This window comes from Prionailurus viverrinus, chromosome X (genome assembly GCF_022837055.1).
Source record: "Prionailurus viverrinus isolate Anna chromosome X, UM_Priviv_1.0, whole genome shotgun sequence".
NCBI classification, from domain to species: Eukaryota; Metazoa; Chordata; class Mammalia; order Carnivora; family Felidae; genus Prionailurus; species Prionailurus viverrinus.
Genome location: NC_062579.1, coordinates 52,136,887 through 52,154,734, shown reverse-complemented (window position 1 = coordinate 52,154,734; position 17,848 = coordinate 52,136,887). Strand labels below are relative to the sequence as shown.

The following is a 17,848-nucleotide window of genomic DNA, read 5'->3' as shown; positions in this document are numbered from 1 at the left end:
TTTCAGTGAGAAGTTTGTATTTTTCTACTTGCAATCTAGGCTCTCTTTTTTATATTCTCTTTAACACCTTACTTGTACACACAGCCCAGGGGATTTCCCAGAATTGGTTCCAAGATTTAGACTTCTACCTGCGGTGTGGTGGTCTGTGGCTCACCTGGAAGCTGCAAAGTAAAACACGCTATTTCCCCACATGCAGGCCCAAATGAAATACAGAATGTAGTAAAACTGTGCAGAGTGAAATACCCATCTACTTTTTAAACTCTGTGAAACAGAATTCTTAAGACATCAGTATCAGATTATCTGAAAATGAAAATACTCAAACTCTGACACAGAGCCCTTTACCTCCCTCAATTTATGCATGTGAAGCAATATGGAGAGGGGCTGAGGCCAGCCGATTAAGGAGGCACTCTGCCCAAGAGGTTCTTTCCCAGCTCTGTGGGACAGGATCAAATCTGAACGCATTTGCACTGCATTCGAAACTGAGTTTCCTAAAGCAAGGAAGGCATTCTGTCAGATGTTCCTACAGACACATGCATGGGGAAGACCTTATTCTAAGTGGCAATGAGAAACACTAGATGTCACTCTGGGCTTCACAGGTGAAAACAAATGTAGTGAGGAAAAGAACAGAACTTGGATTAAGCACAAATTAGTTTTGGTGGGGGAAGAAGGAAAGATGTTAAAATGAATTAGGAGAGGGGCACCTGGGTGGCTCAGTCGGTTAAGCGTCCAACTTTGGCTCAGGTCATGATCTCAAGGTGCATGAGTTCAAGCCCCACATAGGGCTCTGCGCTGACAGCACAGAGCCTACTTCAGATCCTCTGTCCCCCTCTCTCTGCCCCTCCCCCACTTGTGTTCTCTCTCAAAAATGAAAAAAATAAACATTAAAAAAAATGAATTTGGAGAGATTAGGATGAGGTTGTAGAACGCTGGAAGGGAGAGCTTACTGGTTACAATCCAGGGACAATCCAATATATATCTGAGCACCCCACAGAACCACCCTGACCTGTGCCAACGGCAGTTAAGAAGTGGAGTACATATGATAAAGCTGATATAAGAAACATGTTTTCTGGATGTCAGGAATCCAATTATTGGTAATTTTTTAAACATCTGAGATTGAAATAAAACCAATAAGCCAGTGTACTTCCAAGATGAATTTCCGATACCTTACAATATTAAAATACATATAACACAAGCTAAGGAACAACAAACTAAGTGTGGAATCCAAGTCAACAAGAATGCCAGCAGTGGCCACCGCACGCCAGGAATGGCACTGTCTGCTTTGGTTTTTAACCAAAGGCACATGTTCCTTTTAAAACTTTAACTTTCAAAAACGTAAGACACTATAAAAAGAAACTGCTTTCAAATATTTAAACTCTTTCTTTTTCTTTTATAACACATTTCTAAATAATTGCTTCTTCTTGCTGTTTATTGATTACTTTTTTTTTTTTACATTTCAGGAATTGCCTATTGGTTTGCAATAGCTCTCACTTATCCTTCCACCCCTCCTAATTTATTGATATCACATTTTTGAGGTAAATAATAGTTAATTTTACACCATTGTACAAATAGTGTCCACAGAGAACTACCCCCTCCTTTCCTATAAGCTTTTTCTATGGTTTCCTTCCTGGTGGAAATACTTTTTTATCTGATTATTTTTCTATGACCCTACTGTCTTTTAGCTCCGTTATGTAACACATAGAGGGCTACTTAGATTTACTATTTCTTTACTTTGGAGAGCCAGAAAAGGAGAGAACAGGAAAAGGATTATTTTTTTTAATATGTTATTGTAAACATTTGAGATTTTAAACTATTCATATGCATTCATTTCATTAACTATTTAATTAATATAAGCTTATCATAGAATTTTTGTAAAACATAAAATCTAAAAAAGGAAAAAAATCACATTTAATATAACTGAGAACCACTCTTCATACCATTGTGATACTGTATAATACTGTGTAATAAGTAAACAAAAAACAGGTTTCACAGAGATGGAAACATGCTGTGTACATACAATTCGGCAACTTTAGCTGTCACTTGAAATTGTATCATTAATATTTCCCATCTCATTGACGATTCATCAAAACTAATATTTAAAAAAAATTTTAATGTGTGCTTATTTTTGAGAGAGACAGAGAGAGAGAGACAGAGAGAGAGAGAGAGAGAGAGAGAGAGAGACACAGCGTGAACAGGGGAGGAGCAGAGAGATTGGGAGACACAGAATCAGAAACAGGCTCCAGGCTCCAAGCTGTCAGCATAGAGCCCGACGTGGGGCTCAAACTTACAAACACACAAGATCATGACCTGAGCCCAAGTTGAAGGCTTAACCGACTGAGCCACCCAGGCGCCCCAAAACTAGTATTTTTAAAGATGATACAATATTGTATTCTTAAGGACATCCATTAATTAAACAAGCATTTTTGAGCATCTAATATGATCAGGCCCTCCTCTGGATGCTTAAGGGAAAAAAAAAAGCAAGTGGGGAAATTGATTTACCAAGCACCTGGCTTGAGTCACTTACTTCTGATAAGGAACATGTTTGGCTCTAAGTTCCCCAGCCAACAAGGCAAAAAAGGCAATTTTCCAGTAAAAAAGTGGTACCAAAGGGTACCTGGGTGGCTCAGTATAGGTTAAGCATCCAACTCTTGATCTCTGCTCGGGTCTCAACCTCATTGGGCTCCACAATGGGCATGATACCTAACTTAAAAAAGAAAAAAAGTGGTACCCAAGTTTATCTGGATTTTGTTTGATGAATTTGTGGATGAGGAACACTGAACAACAGAATAAGCAATGTTTTTAAACTATGATCTTGTTATCGCTTCTCGGCCTTTTGGCTGAGATCAAGTGTAAACTATGCTTTTGTTAAACACACAGCAGCACATTTGAATTTGAAATACGAGAAAAGAAATCAAATTTGAAATTCTGAGCTATAATGTCATTCTCAGTTGAGAATGTGAAATGAATTAACAAGAATTTCCTTTTCTATCAATCAGAACTACAAATGAAGAAAGAGCTTTGCAGGACATCGGAGCCTCAGAGGTCTCTAAGTTGCTTTCCAATTCTAGCATTTAATGAGCCCAAGTCTTTCTGAGGTATTCTCTACCAGGCTAAAGATGCCCAATTCCCTAACCAGTCCTTCCACTGTCGTGATGGTGATTTGTTTTCTGAATCCATAATGGAGATGTTCTCTAAATCCACTTTTTCTGTTTTCCTGCTGAGACTGTATTTGACTAAGAGCTAGAAAACTTCCTCAGAGATGACACAAACCAGGCCCAAAGTCACACAGGGCCTCATCTAGAGTTGTGTGGTGGGCAACTTCACACCAGGGCTCTTAAATCTCAGAAAAATGTCATGAGGTCTAAGTCACAGTCACATTACAAACAAACAAAAGCTAACTCCCCACTTGGCTATGTCTAAAAAATACCTTTCTGGATGGAAGACACAGAAGAAAATAAGTCCTGGCCTTACAGAGTGTGCTGACCAAGTATGCTGTAACGAGAGGCAGGATAAGCCAAGGCCTAAAAAAGCATTCAGGGAGAGTGTAGGTCACACCTACCTTGGGGAAGTTATGAGGAAGGGTTGACTTTTGAACCGGGCCTCAGTGAAGGTTCAGGATTTCGAGGGAGAGAAGGGAGACGCCTGTCTGGCTAGAAAGAACAGTGTGAGCAAGGACTTGGAGGCGAGCAACCAAGGCTGTGTGGCAGGGTCAGCAACACCCATATTTGGCTGCAGTGCAAGGCACTCAGTCTGCAGTCCAGCTAAGGAGTCTGGCATCCACTTAGTAGGCCTTGTGAGACTGACTCCATGGCCTCAGCCTTTTGATCATTACCAGGCTAAACTTTCATGTGGAAAGTAAAATTAAAAGCGAACAAGGGCACCTGGATGGCTCAGTCGGTAGAGCATATGACTCTTCATCTCAGGGTCATGAGTTCAAGCCCCACGTTGGGTATAGAGAAGGAAGGAAGGAAGGAAACTAAAAGAGAACAAGCCTGAATAGTAACGTTGAACCACCTTTCAAATGATACATATTTCATGTAATTGAGAAAAGTATGTAAATTAGACCTTAATAAACTTTGAAAAAGTGTTGGCTACTTACCTGAGATCTTTCAGAAGCATGCTAAACTGTGGCCATCTAGCTGTGACAATCTCTCTTAGGAACAGCCTGGAAACCTAAGAAAGTGACAGGGACTGGCTCCTTGTTACAAATGCCTCAGGTTGGATCTGGTAAGAGGATGAAGGAGCACCTTTTTTGCCAACACTGTTATATCTTCCTACCCACCCTTCTTTATCCTTAGGACAAGAACTAGAGAAAGTCAAGGCATATAACATACCACCCCTTTTAAATCAGACTGAACCACTGTCCCAAAACTAAAATTCTACACATGCAAGGCCCAGATGACATACCAATGAAACTTTTCAACCTCTGACTCAAAAAGAGTGAGCAGGAAAAAAAAAAGCAATACCTATTTGTCTCCAGACACCTAAAACCATATTTGACCACTCTGGCACCTTGGTTTCACCCCGTGTATGTGAGCTTATTGACAAGATGGTGTGTTGGGAGATTAGCAGCCTCAGAAACCCCTTATTTTTTCTGGGTCTAGATAAAAAGAATTCCATGAAAGCCTCCAAGTGGAGGACTGGTTAGCTCGGAGGGAAACCCTATGTCAGGAGAGAACAAAGCTTATGGAAAAATTACCATCTAAAGCCTAAGATCACAGTAAGTGGTCTACATAAAAGATTATCCTTCAACCCTGAATATGTTCCTCCTTGGTTATGGCTGCACAGTTCTGTGAAGCAAGGGAAAGCCACAGATCCTGGGTTTTCCTGCAACTTCTCAAACACTGTGGCCAGGCCAGGAAAACATTAACATCTTTTTTTTTTTTTTTAACGTTTATTTTTGACACACAGAGAGAGACAGATCATGACCAGGGGAGGTGCAGAGAGAGGGAGACACAGAATCCGAAGCAGGCTCCGGTCTCTGAGCTGTCAGCACAGAGCCTGATGTGGGGCTTGAACCCATGAACTGTGAGATCATGACCTGAGCCAAAGTCGGACACTTAACTGACTGAGCCACATAGGCGCCCCATGTTGTCTTTAAACTTAAAAAAAAAATTTAATGTTTATTTATTTTTGAGAGACAGGGAGACAGAACACGATTAGGGGAGTGGCAGAGAGACAGGGACACATGGAATCATAAGCAGGCTCCAGGCTGAGCTGTCAGCACAGAGCCCGATGCGGGGCTCAAACTCATGACCCTTTGAGCAATGAGATCATGACCTGAGCCGAAGTCAGATGCTTAACCGACTGAGCCACCTAGGAGCCCCCCACCCTTTTTTAACGCTTATTTTCTCTTTTTATGTTTTAAACACTGATTTATCTTAAGAGCAGGGTAAAGACTGTGCCCCAGAGAAAACGTGGCATGTAAAATCAAAGTGAAAGTGGGTAATGCAGCAACCTTCCAGAGCCAAGTCACACCAGCATGAAAAGCAGATGCTCACTTCCCAGGGTCTGCGGGTTGGAGTTCCCAAGCTAAGATTCAGCACGTCAGCTTTAAATGCTGCTGCCTATCTTCCGACAGAAAGCACTGCCAAAGGTCTTCAAAGATATGTTGTGTAAGTGGTGACCTTTCAAATAGTATCCCCTACGAGCTGCGTGCACCTGCCCACATGATGCACGTGCTCTGGGGGACTTTGCCTAATCTTCCTTTCAGCTGAGACCTCACTGCTGGAGGGGAAAGCAGGAATATAATCAGCTCAAAGTAAACAGATTACTAGGCTAAAGTCTCTGGCAGTTCAGATCCTAAATTGTGAGGTTTGGGTCTAAAAAAGCCCAAGAAATCAGAAGCACCTGGCACAGTCACATCGGTGTCTTGGTGAACAGGAACGCAAGGAAAATAGCAACTACCAAGGAAACTGGTCAGGCGGGTTTCTCGAAGCAAAGTAAACGAGAGCACTTGAGCCCTTCGGCCTCCAAGAAAAATGGCTGCTTCTGCTGCACTGGCCTAGTAGCGGTGCCTACCTCTCTGCCTGTGGCTCCAGCCATCTATGGTGGCCTGGGAGACTCAGCCTGTCCCCTCTCGCCCTCATTAGTTCCCCTGAGGCCCAAACCAAGCCCCACTCTTCTCTCTGTGACCCTGCCCACTCCAAATGTCTTTCTTCCAAATTCATCCTACATATTTTGCAATGACTTTTCTTAACGTTTTCTATTTATTGCTATTTATTTAAGTCCTGCAGTTTTAAATTATTTCATAGTGTATCACCAAAGGGGAAGCCCTCTGAGGATGAAGGCCATGTCTGAGGCTCATGAACAGTGCAGGAGATCAGGCTAGGGCAGGAGGGCACAAAACACACTTCCAGTTACTCTCCAGTTAGTTACTATCCCTCAGAGGGTTCTCTCACTGTATTTCCCTCCTATACCAGATGGGGTCTAAGACATTGCTTCCTTCATTTCATCTGTGTTATGGGCTGAATGTCTGTGTTCCACCAAAATTCATATGTTGAAGCCCTAACCTTTAAGGTGATGGATGGTATTTGGAGGTGGAGCCTTAGGGAGGTAATTAGGTTTGGATGAGGTCGTGAGGGAGATAGTTCCCTTATGAGAAGAGGAAGAGACAAGAAGAGACATCTCTCTCTCTTTTCTTCTTTTTTAAATGTTTATTTATTTTTGAGAGAGACAGAGTATGAGCAGGGGAGGGGCAGAGAGAGAAGAAAACAGAGGATCAGAAGCGGGTTCTGTGATGACAGCAGAGTGGAGCTCGAACTTATGAACTGTGAGATCATGACCTGAGCCGAAGTCAGAAGCTTATACTGAGCCACATAGGCGCCCCACCCCCCTCTACTTGCACACGTAGCAAGAAGGTAGACACCTATAAGCCAGGAAGTGGGAGGGGGGCACTCACCAGAACTTGAATCTGCTAGCACTTAGACCCTGGACTTCCCAGTATCCAGAACTGTGAGAAATAAATGTCTGTTGTTTAAGCTTCTCGTCTATGGTATTTTGTTATAGCAGCCTGAGCCACAGAAAGTACCAGATAAAAGGCACCTATTATTTGAAAACTGAGCAGCCCCTCCCTTGCCCCATCCTTATGAAGCATGCACAGAGAGCCGCAAAGCAACTGTCACTTATGAGCCCTTGACTTTAATGTGTGAGTTAAAATGTCTAGCAGCTTCTGAAGACCAACCTAAAAGCCCAAACTCGAGCAGTCAAGTAGATACAAGATGGGTCATCACAAGAGGAACAAATGTAGCTGACAGCAAGTCGGGTCTTCCTGACACTCCTTGCAGACAGGAACATGGAGAACAAGGAAAGGGGCACTGTTCTCTTCAGTCTACCTCAAAGTCTCAGGCCTTAGAGGTCAATTATGAAACTAGAGGGGCATTCAAGGACCCATCAGCCCACGATATGTGAACATTTGGGGTTCACAACACCTTTTGGGTCACCTGGGGGGATTATGAGCACAGGTCAAGGAATGGTGACTGGGGAACATGCTCTAGCAATAGGCAGTTCAAGAATCGCTGGTATCAGAAAGTCTTCCCCATCCTCTGGTAGCCCAGAACACTACATAAATTGCTGTTGCATTTTTTTTTTTTTTTAATTTTTTTTTTCAACGTTTATTTATTTTTGGGACAGAGAGAGACAGAGCATGAACGGGGGAGGGGCAGAGAGAGAGGGAGACACAGAATCGGAAACAGGCTCCAGGCTCTGAGCCATCAGCCCAGAGCCCGACGCGGGGCTCGAACTCCTGGACCGCGAGATCGTGACCTGGCTGAAGTCGGACGCTTAACCGACTGCGCCACCCAGGCACCCCTTAAGATGTATATTAATGTCACCCTCAAATTCTGTTAGATAGTGAAGCCTGCCCAAATCGCCTCACTGGCACTTTAATCCACTACTGAGACTCATTAATGAATATGTCGAAGTCAGGCTCTCCCCAGCATCACCCTGGGCTATCAACACAGAACACTTTCACAATTCATGTCTGCTTGATGACAAGGAGCATTCTCCAGCCTCCTTTGATGACCAAGCCAATATTTGTGACAATGTTTCTTGAATTGAGACTGCAGATGTCCCAAAAGGATTTCCTTCCCAGAGTGGGGAGAAGACTGGGATGGTAGATGGCCAGCCAGGAGGCCAGGACTCCTAAAATGCCTGCCTGATGCCACCCTGTGGCTGTGAAGAATGCACCCACCTGGCCAGAACAGACTTGCAAAAGCCATTTCTACAGATGTACTCTCAAGCCTCTTGGCAACCTTTGGACAACAGGGTATTTTGTTCATTCACTCAAGAAACAGACAAAAGAAAATCCAAGTTTAGAACTTGGAGGTTCCTGGAACTCTCACCTATCCTGTGTCTTTTTGTACTACCTTCACATCAGAATGACCTGAGTTAAACACCCAACCATCCTGACCCTGAGCAAGAGGCTCAAGAGAGGCCTGTTTCTGTGGACTTTTCCAGTGTGGAAGGCAAGTTCAATAACAGAGCAAAGACCCTAGAGTAGGCAGAAAGACGGGCTCTGCTCATCCTACCTGTACCATTTAAGAAGTGATTCTAGTATGGTGAAGGGTGGGGAAGGTCTTTCCATTAAGTCACTAGTGATTTTAAAAACAAGTTGCATTTTCCAAACACAGTCATCTTTCCTTCTTTCTCCTCTCCAGGCTCCACAAATCCCATCTCCCCTCTCGTTAGTACAGCTGCAGCTCGCTAGGGCTTTACCTGCTATAGCCTCCATGTTGCTGTAAGAAGGTGCTATTTGCTTCAAAATAGCTTTGCAACCCATGCAAACCAGAGAAAGGAGACTCAGGAGAAGGGAAAGGAGGAGAAACATGTCATAGGGAAAACAACAGCTAAAAGAATTAGAGGTGAAACCCCAATGGAAAAGGGTTCCTTCACTTCAACCACCTGCTGCTCAGTGTCTACTGCGTAGATGGCAAGCTACTGGAGGGCAGGAACTGTGTGTGCCGCTTCCTTGAATCTACCCCCCAACCATGCCCAAATTCTTAGCCCTGCGATTTCCTGCTTTCCACATAGTAGGAGCTAAAGTAAGTGTAATGTGGAGCGCCTGGGTGGCTTAGTTGGTTAAGCGTCAAACTTCTGCTCAGGTCATGATCTCGCAGTTTGTGAGTTCAAACCCCACATCAGGCTCTGTGTTGACAGCTCAGAGACTGGAGCTGGCTTTGAATTCTGTGTCTCCCTCCCTCTCTGCTCCTTCCCTGCTGTACTCTGTCTCTCTTTCTCTCTCAAAAATAAATAAACATTAAAAAAAAATAAAGTAAGTGTAATGTTCAGCTGTTCAAGCGAAACAGACACAAATACCTATTGTGACAAACAAGCAGTTATTCCTGAGTGTTCAGATTGCTTGTTAAAAACATACATTTGGGGGGCACCTGGGTGGCTCAGTCGGTTAAGTGTCTGACTTCAGCTCAGGTCACGATCTCACGGTCCGTGAGTTCGAGCCCCGCGTTGGGCTCTGGGCTGATGGCTCGGAGCCTGGAGCCTGCTTCCGATTCTGTGTCTCCCTCTCTCTCTGCCCCTGCCCCGTTCATGCTCTGTCTCTCTCTGTCTCAAAAATAAATTAAAAAAAAAAACGTTAAAAACATACATTTGGGGTGCCAGGGTGGCTCAGTTGGCTAAGCACCTGACTTTGGCTCAGGTCATGATCTCAGTTCGTGAGATGGAGCCCCACATCAGGCTCTGTGCTGACAGCTCACAGCCTGGAGCCTTCTTCAGACTTTGTGTCTCCTTCTCTCTCTGCTCCTCCCTTGATCAATCAATCTCTCTCTCTCTTTCTCTCTCTCTCAAAAAGTAAACATTTAAAAAAATTAAAAACATACATTTCCCAGGGTGCCTGGGTGGATCAGTTGGTTAAGCATCCAACTCTTGATTTTGGCTCAGGTTGTGATCTCACAGTCATGAGATGGAGCCCTGCGTCAGGCTCTCTGTGCTGACAGCACAGAGCTTGCCTGGGATTCTCCCTCTCTGCCCCTCACCTGCTCATGTGCACTCACTCTCGCTCTTTCTCTCTCTCTCGTAAAATAAACATTTAAAAAATTTTAAAATGGTTTTTTTAAATGTTTATTTTACTAGGGAGAGACAGCATATGACCAGGTGAGTGAGCACTGTAGTACGTCAGCGATAAACCACGAGACTCTACCCCCAAAACCCCCCCGAGTGCACTGTATATACTGTATGTTAGCCAATTTGACAATAACTTATATTTTAAAATACATGTATATAACTTTCGAGTACTAAAAAACCCCCCAAAACCCATACATTTCCCAAATCCAGTGAATCCAAGTGTATAAAAGAGGGGGACTAGGTATCTGTATTTTTATTAGCATGCCAGCAGATTCCTATCACCAAGTTTGGGAAATGCTGAAAAAAGCCACACTCTGTGGTCAGAACAACCAGGTTCAAATTCCAGTTTTGGAACTTCTTGGCTATATAACTGGAGTCTCAGTTTTCACACCTGTAAAATGAGAATAACGTGTACTTTGTAGCATTATTTAAAGGATTTAATCCCAATTTAAAGAGAATAACAAAGGCCTGAATGCACAGATGTTCCCTAAATGTTAGTTTGCCTTCATCCTAAAGACACTAGGGAACTAGTGAAAGCTTCTGAGTAGCTTATGTCCAGATTGTTGCTTTTAGCTTTGACCCCCTCTGCAACAACCAGTGAAATGGGTGCCCAGCCTCTTCTGTAACACCTTCAGTAACAAAAGATCAAATTTACTATCCCCGGAAGCAGTCCATTCCATTTTCAGACAGTTTTAATCATTAGCTCTTTCTTCCTTCTGTTGAGCTGAGATCTGCCTTGGGTGACAGAACAAATCTAATCCCTTTTCCACATGACAGGGTGATGCAATTAACTTAGATAAGGAAATTGAGGAGCAGTAGGTGTGGAGAGGGGTTCAATTTTGAACACACTGCTTATTTGAGACACTGTGGGAGCGCAGCTTCATGCACATGCCCAGCGAGTAGTTGATATGCAGGCCTGGAGTTCACTAAAAAGATCAGGGATGTCATTTATACAACAACAGGATCTGAAGCTGTGAAAATAAATGACATTGCCATTTAGGGGGCAGAGCTAATGAAAGGTACTGAGGAATGGTTAGCAAGACAGAAAGAGAGCCTTTAAAGAAGCAAGTAGGTAATTTGTGGGAACAAATGTGGTGAAGAGGTCACACCAATGGCAGAGAATCAGTGAACCAGTCATTGAATGTGATGACTAAGAGGTCACCGTGGATCCCTGACGGAGTTGAGCTTCTGCTCCTCCGGAGCCTTCCGGACTTGCTTGGAACCACACCACCATGCTGAAAAGCAGATGCACACTTCCTTTCCTACCGAAAGAGAGGTGATTTGAAGACATAGCAGGAATAGGTACAGAGGACTCCAACATTTCCCAACATGGATTTAAGATGGACTTCTCCAAATAAGGCTCCCATGCTCCTATCCTTTGGCGAAACACTGCTTAGTGCAGACCCTCCTGGAGATGAATCACAGTACAAGACTCTGTTTTACTCTTTTCACATGGCATTGGCCCAACTTACTGAACCACTGATTTTGCACACAATACTTAACATCTTGTGGAACTAGTGTTTCTTGGCACATAATTCAGCAAATGTGGTAAGCAGAAGAGAGATAACAGTTTAAGGGACTACTAGTATCAAGGGAATGTTTTTCTTTTCTTTTTAAGAATGGAAGAAACTTGAATACATACTGAACAATAGGGACGAAGTACAGCATGGAAGGCCAAACAGGCATGAAACGGCACAGAGCAAGCCAGGCTCTGGTAGAGAGGTTAGCTTAGCGAAAGACCTCTGCTCACTGCTTTAGCCATAAAATATCATTTCCCTTGATTAATTCTAGTGATCACAAATGTTCATTGTTCTAAACAGTACTTACTTTCCTCAGGACACTGATGTTATCTAGATAAGGTTAGGGGCAGATGATATAAACTGTATAAACGGATTTGCTAGAAACAGAGTGCAGTCTCCACCCTCCTCCCCAGAGTTAGACATGATGTATCCCTTCCCCAGGCCAGAGAAGGCTGTTCTAAGTCTTTTAGGTCTTCCAGGTCAGGAGCTAATGCCCCAATCCCCCTACCCAGGCAGGGAGAGCTCTAGCACAGGATAGGTGGAGAGAGGAAATCTAAAAATAAAGCTCTCTGAAGAAACTGTCTTGCCTAAAGAGCAGCTTCCCACGCACCCTGGAGTGCCACATCTGCGGGGGCTGGCAGCACGGGAATGGAACAATCCTGACCAAGTCACATAAGTATTACCCTCTTGCTGGGGGCAATATCACATTTCTGATTCCCCCGTCAGTGCCCCAGCATCTAGGCTGCAGACCCAGAGCAGGGGCTTAGTGACAAAAAACAGAAGACTGAAAAGATCAGTGACTAGCCCAGCGTTCCTCCAGCTCTCCTCCCTTCACAGCAGGAGGTGAGCAAGGCAAATGTGAAGAAAGCTGCTCTCAACAAACAACCAGTCAAGTTGAGGGTTCATTTTTTAAAAAGAACCATGAAGGGTTCTAGTGGGCTTCAGACTCAAAGCTGGGCTCCCTTGGCTCGGCTCCCTGCAGTAGTGTCAGGGACTACCAACTGAGGGAAAAGAAAATCAAGCACCATGACAAGAACTGCAATTAGCGTTTATATCCACTGGCTAGCATCGAGTCAAACCCCAAAGACAGACCAGTTGTACCACTTCCAGGCAATCAGCAAATGTAGCCTTCCTTCCTAACCTCCCCCAGCATGTATCAGAGGCCACCAGAAAAGTTCAACCCAAGAGTTTAATACAAGTCCACACCTAAGCATTAAACACACACACACACACACACACACACACACACACACACACACACACGACTATCTCTGGCTCAGGGGAGTAATCCCACCACCTCTTACTCTAAGGATTTTAACCTTGGAGAGATACAATATGTACTTGCACCACACTGTTTGGAGTTTTGCCAAGAAGCTTGGATAGGAAGAAGAAAACTATCCCTAATTCTAACGAGGAGTCCATAGTGTTCATTTAGCAGTCCAACTCCCCAAGAGGTTTGTACTTTGACCTGACAAAGTATCATAATGGGCCTCAAGGGTCAAAAGCTCAACCTTGGGCAGTATCTCAGAATAGCTTTCAGCAGCAATACACTCAATGCTATATATCCGTTCCCTCTACCCACCCTTCCTGGGAACCATACACCATTGCATCCCATGTCCCATGATTCAGATACAGCAGACCAGCACAGCAGGGAGCAAGAAAACACCATTAAAAAAAAAAGACCCTGGGCACCTGGGTGGCTCAGTCGGTTAAGTGTCTGACCTCGTCTCAGGTCATGATCTCGTGGTTTGTGATTTTGAGCCCTGTGTCAGGCTCTGTGCTGACAGCTCAGAGCCTGGAGCCTGCTTCAGATTCATATTCTCTCTCTCTCTCTCTCTCTCTCTCTCTCAAAAATAATGACATTAAAAAAAGACCCAGAAGCAGCAACCTGTCAGTTTTTGGTCTCCTGTAAAAGACCTTCGACCAGAATAGAGTGATAGCTGATATGCTCAGATACAAATCCTGATGTCTACTATGCATATGTGGAAGGGAGGGAATGCCAAGCTTTCTCCTCAAATCACAGAATGCAAGCAAAGGACTCTGAACATTTGAGTGCTATTTGAATACTGACTAGCAATAATCACTCAATAGTCTTTTACAATTAGAACAAACTGAAAGTTTCTCGTACTGAGTCATTCATGAGCAAAGAGGAAGAAGCCAGCTTGCAAAAGGGAGAAACACTGACCATAAAGTACACAACCTGAGCATACAGTACACAATGTTGCTTTAGTACTGCGAGTACACACTCCCTACCCCACTAGTTAAACAGGAGCTCCCCTCGTGCAGCACAAGGCCTGGTGCTCAGAAGTGTGACTTACCTGACATACAAAGACCTCTTCTCACTTGTTCGGAGGGACCCAGACCCAGAGCTCATGCTGCTGTTCATCATTTGTTCTCGCAAGTCATGTATCTTCGATTCAAAGCGACTGTACTCTGTCAGGGAGACAAGGGAACAGACAGGAAAAGAATGAACCCAAGAAACCGCACCAAGCCTGTGTGCCAGTGGCTAAAGAGCCAGGAGGACACTTGACTTCAAAGCAGCCAGAGCCAACACAGTCAGTCTCTGCTTTGATAAGTAGAGTCCTTCCTCCAAGCACAGACTTCTTTCCAGCCCCCAACTAAGAGAAAGAAAAAACACACCTGAAAAAGGAATAACATTTGTACATATCAAATGGAAAAAGCTTTTATCTGCCTTGAAATCTCATGTATCATTAAAAAAAAACCAACAACACACAACAACAACTGGAAAGCGCTCCAGTGCAGCCTTCATAAATCTTTGGAGCAGGCGGCTAAGGCCCAAGGAGAGCAGATGGGAAAGGAGACTTTCCCAAAAAGTGGATTGCAGAGAACAGATGGCCCTGAGACACAGGGTGGAGGGGCTGGGAAGGACCTGAGGCCATTAGATCATTGTTAGGCAAGAGAGATGACTGGTTTCCAGATGACTTTGTTTTTGGAGGTGGGGGGGGGGGGTGGAGATTGAACTCATGACACAAAGGTAAAAACAAACAAACCTCACAATCAGATAAGAATATCTTCCCTTTTAACAAACAGGGTCTTTGGTTTCAGTAACAAACATTAAAACAGAAATTCTCCCAAACCAAGAAATCTGCTGTCACCTCTCTCCTCCAAAATCATCTAGTCCGTGAGGTTGTAAGTCCATATGCCCAGCTTTATAGCCCACTAATACCATCACAACAGCCTCGAAACAGCCTTATCACTCTGGAAAGGCAACTACAGATTTACACCGAACTTAAGAAAACCTGATGGAGGAAAGCTCCCTAACCGTACAATTATTTTAAGAGGCTTTTTTATAGGGATGCTTTGCTGTGACATTCTCCTAGTGCATTTAAAATATGATATTCGCCTTTTTATTCCCCCTACCCAACACATACACAGTATTTTTCAGGTCTGTACTGGCTGCATAAAATGGGATATATCTAAAGCACAGGCTGTGAAAATGGTAGAAAATAGGCATACCTCATTATGACAAGATGATTTCAAAGGAAAACAGAACTGATAGTTGGGGTTGAAGGTTGTGGAACTGTTTTAAAAAACCAAACATATTTCCAGGGAAAAAGAATTCCACAAAAGCATTTTCATGCACCATAGAGGGCTGGCAAGAAGCATCCCCATCTAGTCTGTATGACTCTACAGGCAGAAAACAAAACACCTGTTCCAACACCTGACACTCCCCTTCCCTCAGCAAAGCAACCTGACCTTCAGCTGGCTATATAGGGAAATGCTAAAAAGCCTTAAGGGGATGGAAGGAGTTCTAATTCACACAGATCCTCAACAAAGTTTCTTTTTGTTCACTCTGGTACCAATGAAGCCAACCGGTTAAATCCATGCCATTTAGCCATTTCTTCATTCATCACACACTGGTGTTAATGGTGATTTGTCCTCATTACCTACTCCAGTCCCTGAAATCCTGCAGGAAGCAGTTAAGTCACTGACTCACCCATTAAGTGTTGGGGGAAAAAGACAGCAGCTGGACAATGTCCCCGATCTGAGGGCTACAAGGCAACACATCAATATCAATGAGGCGTCGCAATCTAAATGCAGAGGGTGGTGACCAATCTGTCATAGAAACCCTGGACTGCCCAAGAGTGCAGCAGCAGGGCCGTCTACCTCTCTGCCTGCCTGGGGAACTGGCCCTACTCCAGAGCTCAGCCCTCCACCCTGGCCCTCTAGTTGGCTCCTTTCTGGTCATCCTCCTCGCTCAGTCCTCCTCACCCGCTAGGAGGAGTACTTGGTGAGACAAAGAGATTTCTGACCAGGCAGCTCTTTCTTGGGGAAGATAAAGTAGAAGGCAGAAATATGAATTGAACCCAGAAAAAATAGATAACAAATCTTTTTTTAATGTTTATTTATTTTTGAGAGCGAGAGAGCACACAAGCAGGGGAGGGGCAGAGAGAGAGGGGGAGACATAGAATCCAGAGCTGGCTCCAGGCTCTGACCTGTCAGCACAAAGCCTGATGCAGGGCTCGAACTCATGAACCGTGAGATCATGACCTGAGCTGAAGTCGGACGCTTAACCAACTGAGCCACCCAAGCACCCTAAAAATATATACCAAATCTATCTGTAAGCCATTCTTCCCCCATCTCACAATTTGTTTATGTATTCCCTTCTTTGGAATTGACTTGCCTGCTGAACTCCAACTTAGTAGCAGGTCATTGCAGTTGCTTAGTAACTACGTTTCTTTAAAAATCCTTTAAAAAACAACCACCAAACCACTATTTCCTCAGAGCTCCTAATAGGTGGTTGATAATGCTGGGCCAGAGGGCCCACTTAAAATAGACTACAGAAAGAGAACAAGGCTGTTGCTTTAAGGGATCCACTTTCTGTTTTCTATGTGCTACTAAGTTTTCAAGTCTATTAAATTGTGTTTTATTCATTTTTTTTCCCATTCAGGTGAACCCTTAGACTTCCAGCCTACCCATCAGTCTCTGGCTTTTATTTGTAGAATTACCTAATGTCCACCAAGCACAAAGTAGCCTCTGAATAAATGACTGTTGGGTAAATGAGGAGCAAATTAGAAAACTGTGCCCAAGTCGATGCTTCTGTTCTCAAACTAATAAACCTAATGGTTTATTTAACTGATGGCTGCCAGTTTCACTGAGGGCTTGGGAAGGTAGTTAAGAAGTACTCCCATTTACTTTTATTCCCAAGGTTAACTGGGGGGAGCAATTGGGGTATATGGTTTTTAAACACCCTTTTGTGATGTTAATAACTCACAGTGGGCATCTGATTAACAGACTTTGTGTCTAACAAAGAAAAAAATAATTCTAACCAAAAAAAAAACCATTTAGAATAGTCTTAAGATAGATAGTACCTCATCTTAATATTAGAAGCATCATTTTCCAAGGACAAAAGCTCCACTTAAAAAACATCTGAACTCTGAAACCTCACAGTTTGTCAAGGTTCCTCCTCCCCTTCTTCCACTTATAACTAATGAAGCCATTGCTGGAAGGCATCTCCTAGGCTGAAGTCACTGCCTAGTCACTGCCCACCAGACCAGCCTCCAACCCAAAGGTCCCCACTTCAAATAGGCTACTTTAAAGAACCAACACTTATTACTTAACTCTCAAGTCTACTAAACTGTGTTTTATTCATTTTTCCCAGATGAACCCAACCATTTGTGACCCACAAAGATATCCACAGTGAGTCATCACTCCCTCGTTCCCTTTGCTAATCATGGAGAGAGAAATGAGGGGGTGGGGGCACAATCAGACGTCATTCCCTGAAACAGGGTTTCTCACTGACCACCTGGGATGCCTCTGAAAGATCAGGATTTTGGATACAACCCCAGACACACTGACTCAAAATCTATTCAGCAGGCCCATGAATCTGCATTTTCACCAAACATCAAGGTGATTCTGATGTTCAGTAAAGTTTGAAACTGCTGGTCTTGGCTTACAAAATTGAGTTTTGTTTTGTTAGTTTAGGGAAAAGATAAGGTAGCTATCCTGCACTGTGTATGAAAAGGAAGATAGGGCAAGAGGGCTGGAAAATTCTCAAAAAAATTGGCAATACAATTGCAAATCCCACGGGAAAGGAAAGTGCTAGAGGCCTCTGTCCAATGTGCCTGCAAAGAAAGCTGATGAGTTTTATACTTTTTTATAATATTAGCACATGATTTTTAAGAATCTTTAACTTTTTCCTTTAAACATTCCTGTATCACTACCCCACCCCACTACCCAAAAGTAACCAGTTAGTATTTCTAGCATGTATCCTTCTCAACTTACTTCCCTGT

At 43.7% G+C, this 17,848-nt stretch overlaps 1 protein-coding gene across 7 annotated transcripts in view; it reads right to left on the bottom strand.

Moving 5' to 3' along the window:
• DLG3 (discs large MAGUK scaffold protein 3) overlaps positions 1 to 17,848 on the bottom strand; it is a 57,467-nt gene that overhangs the window by 12,446 nt on the left and 27,173 nt on the right. For all 7 annotated transcript variants that reach the window (XM_047843702.1, XM_047843703.1, XM_047843701.1 and 4 more), the window contains one exon: positions 13,913 to 14,027. In XM_047843702.1, coding sequence (XP_047699658.1) covers positions 13,913 to 14,027 — 115 coding nt within the window. The remainder of the gene's footprint in view (positions 1 to 13,912; positions 14,028 to 17,848) is intronic.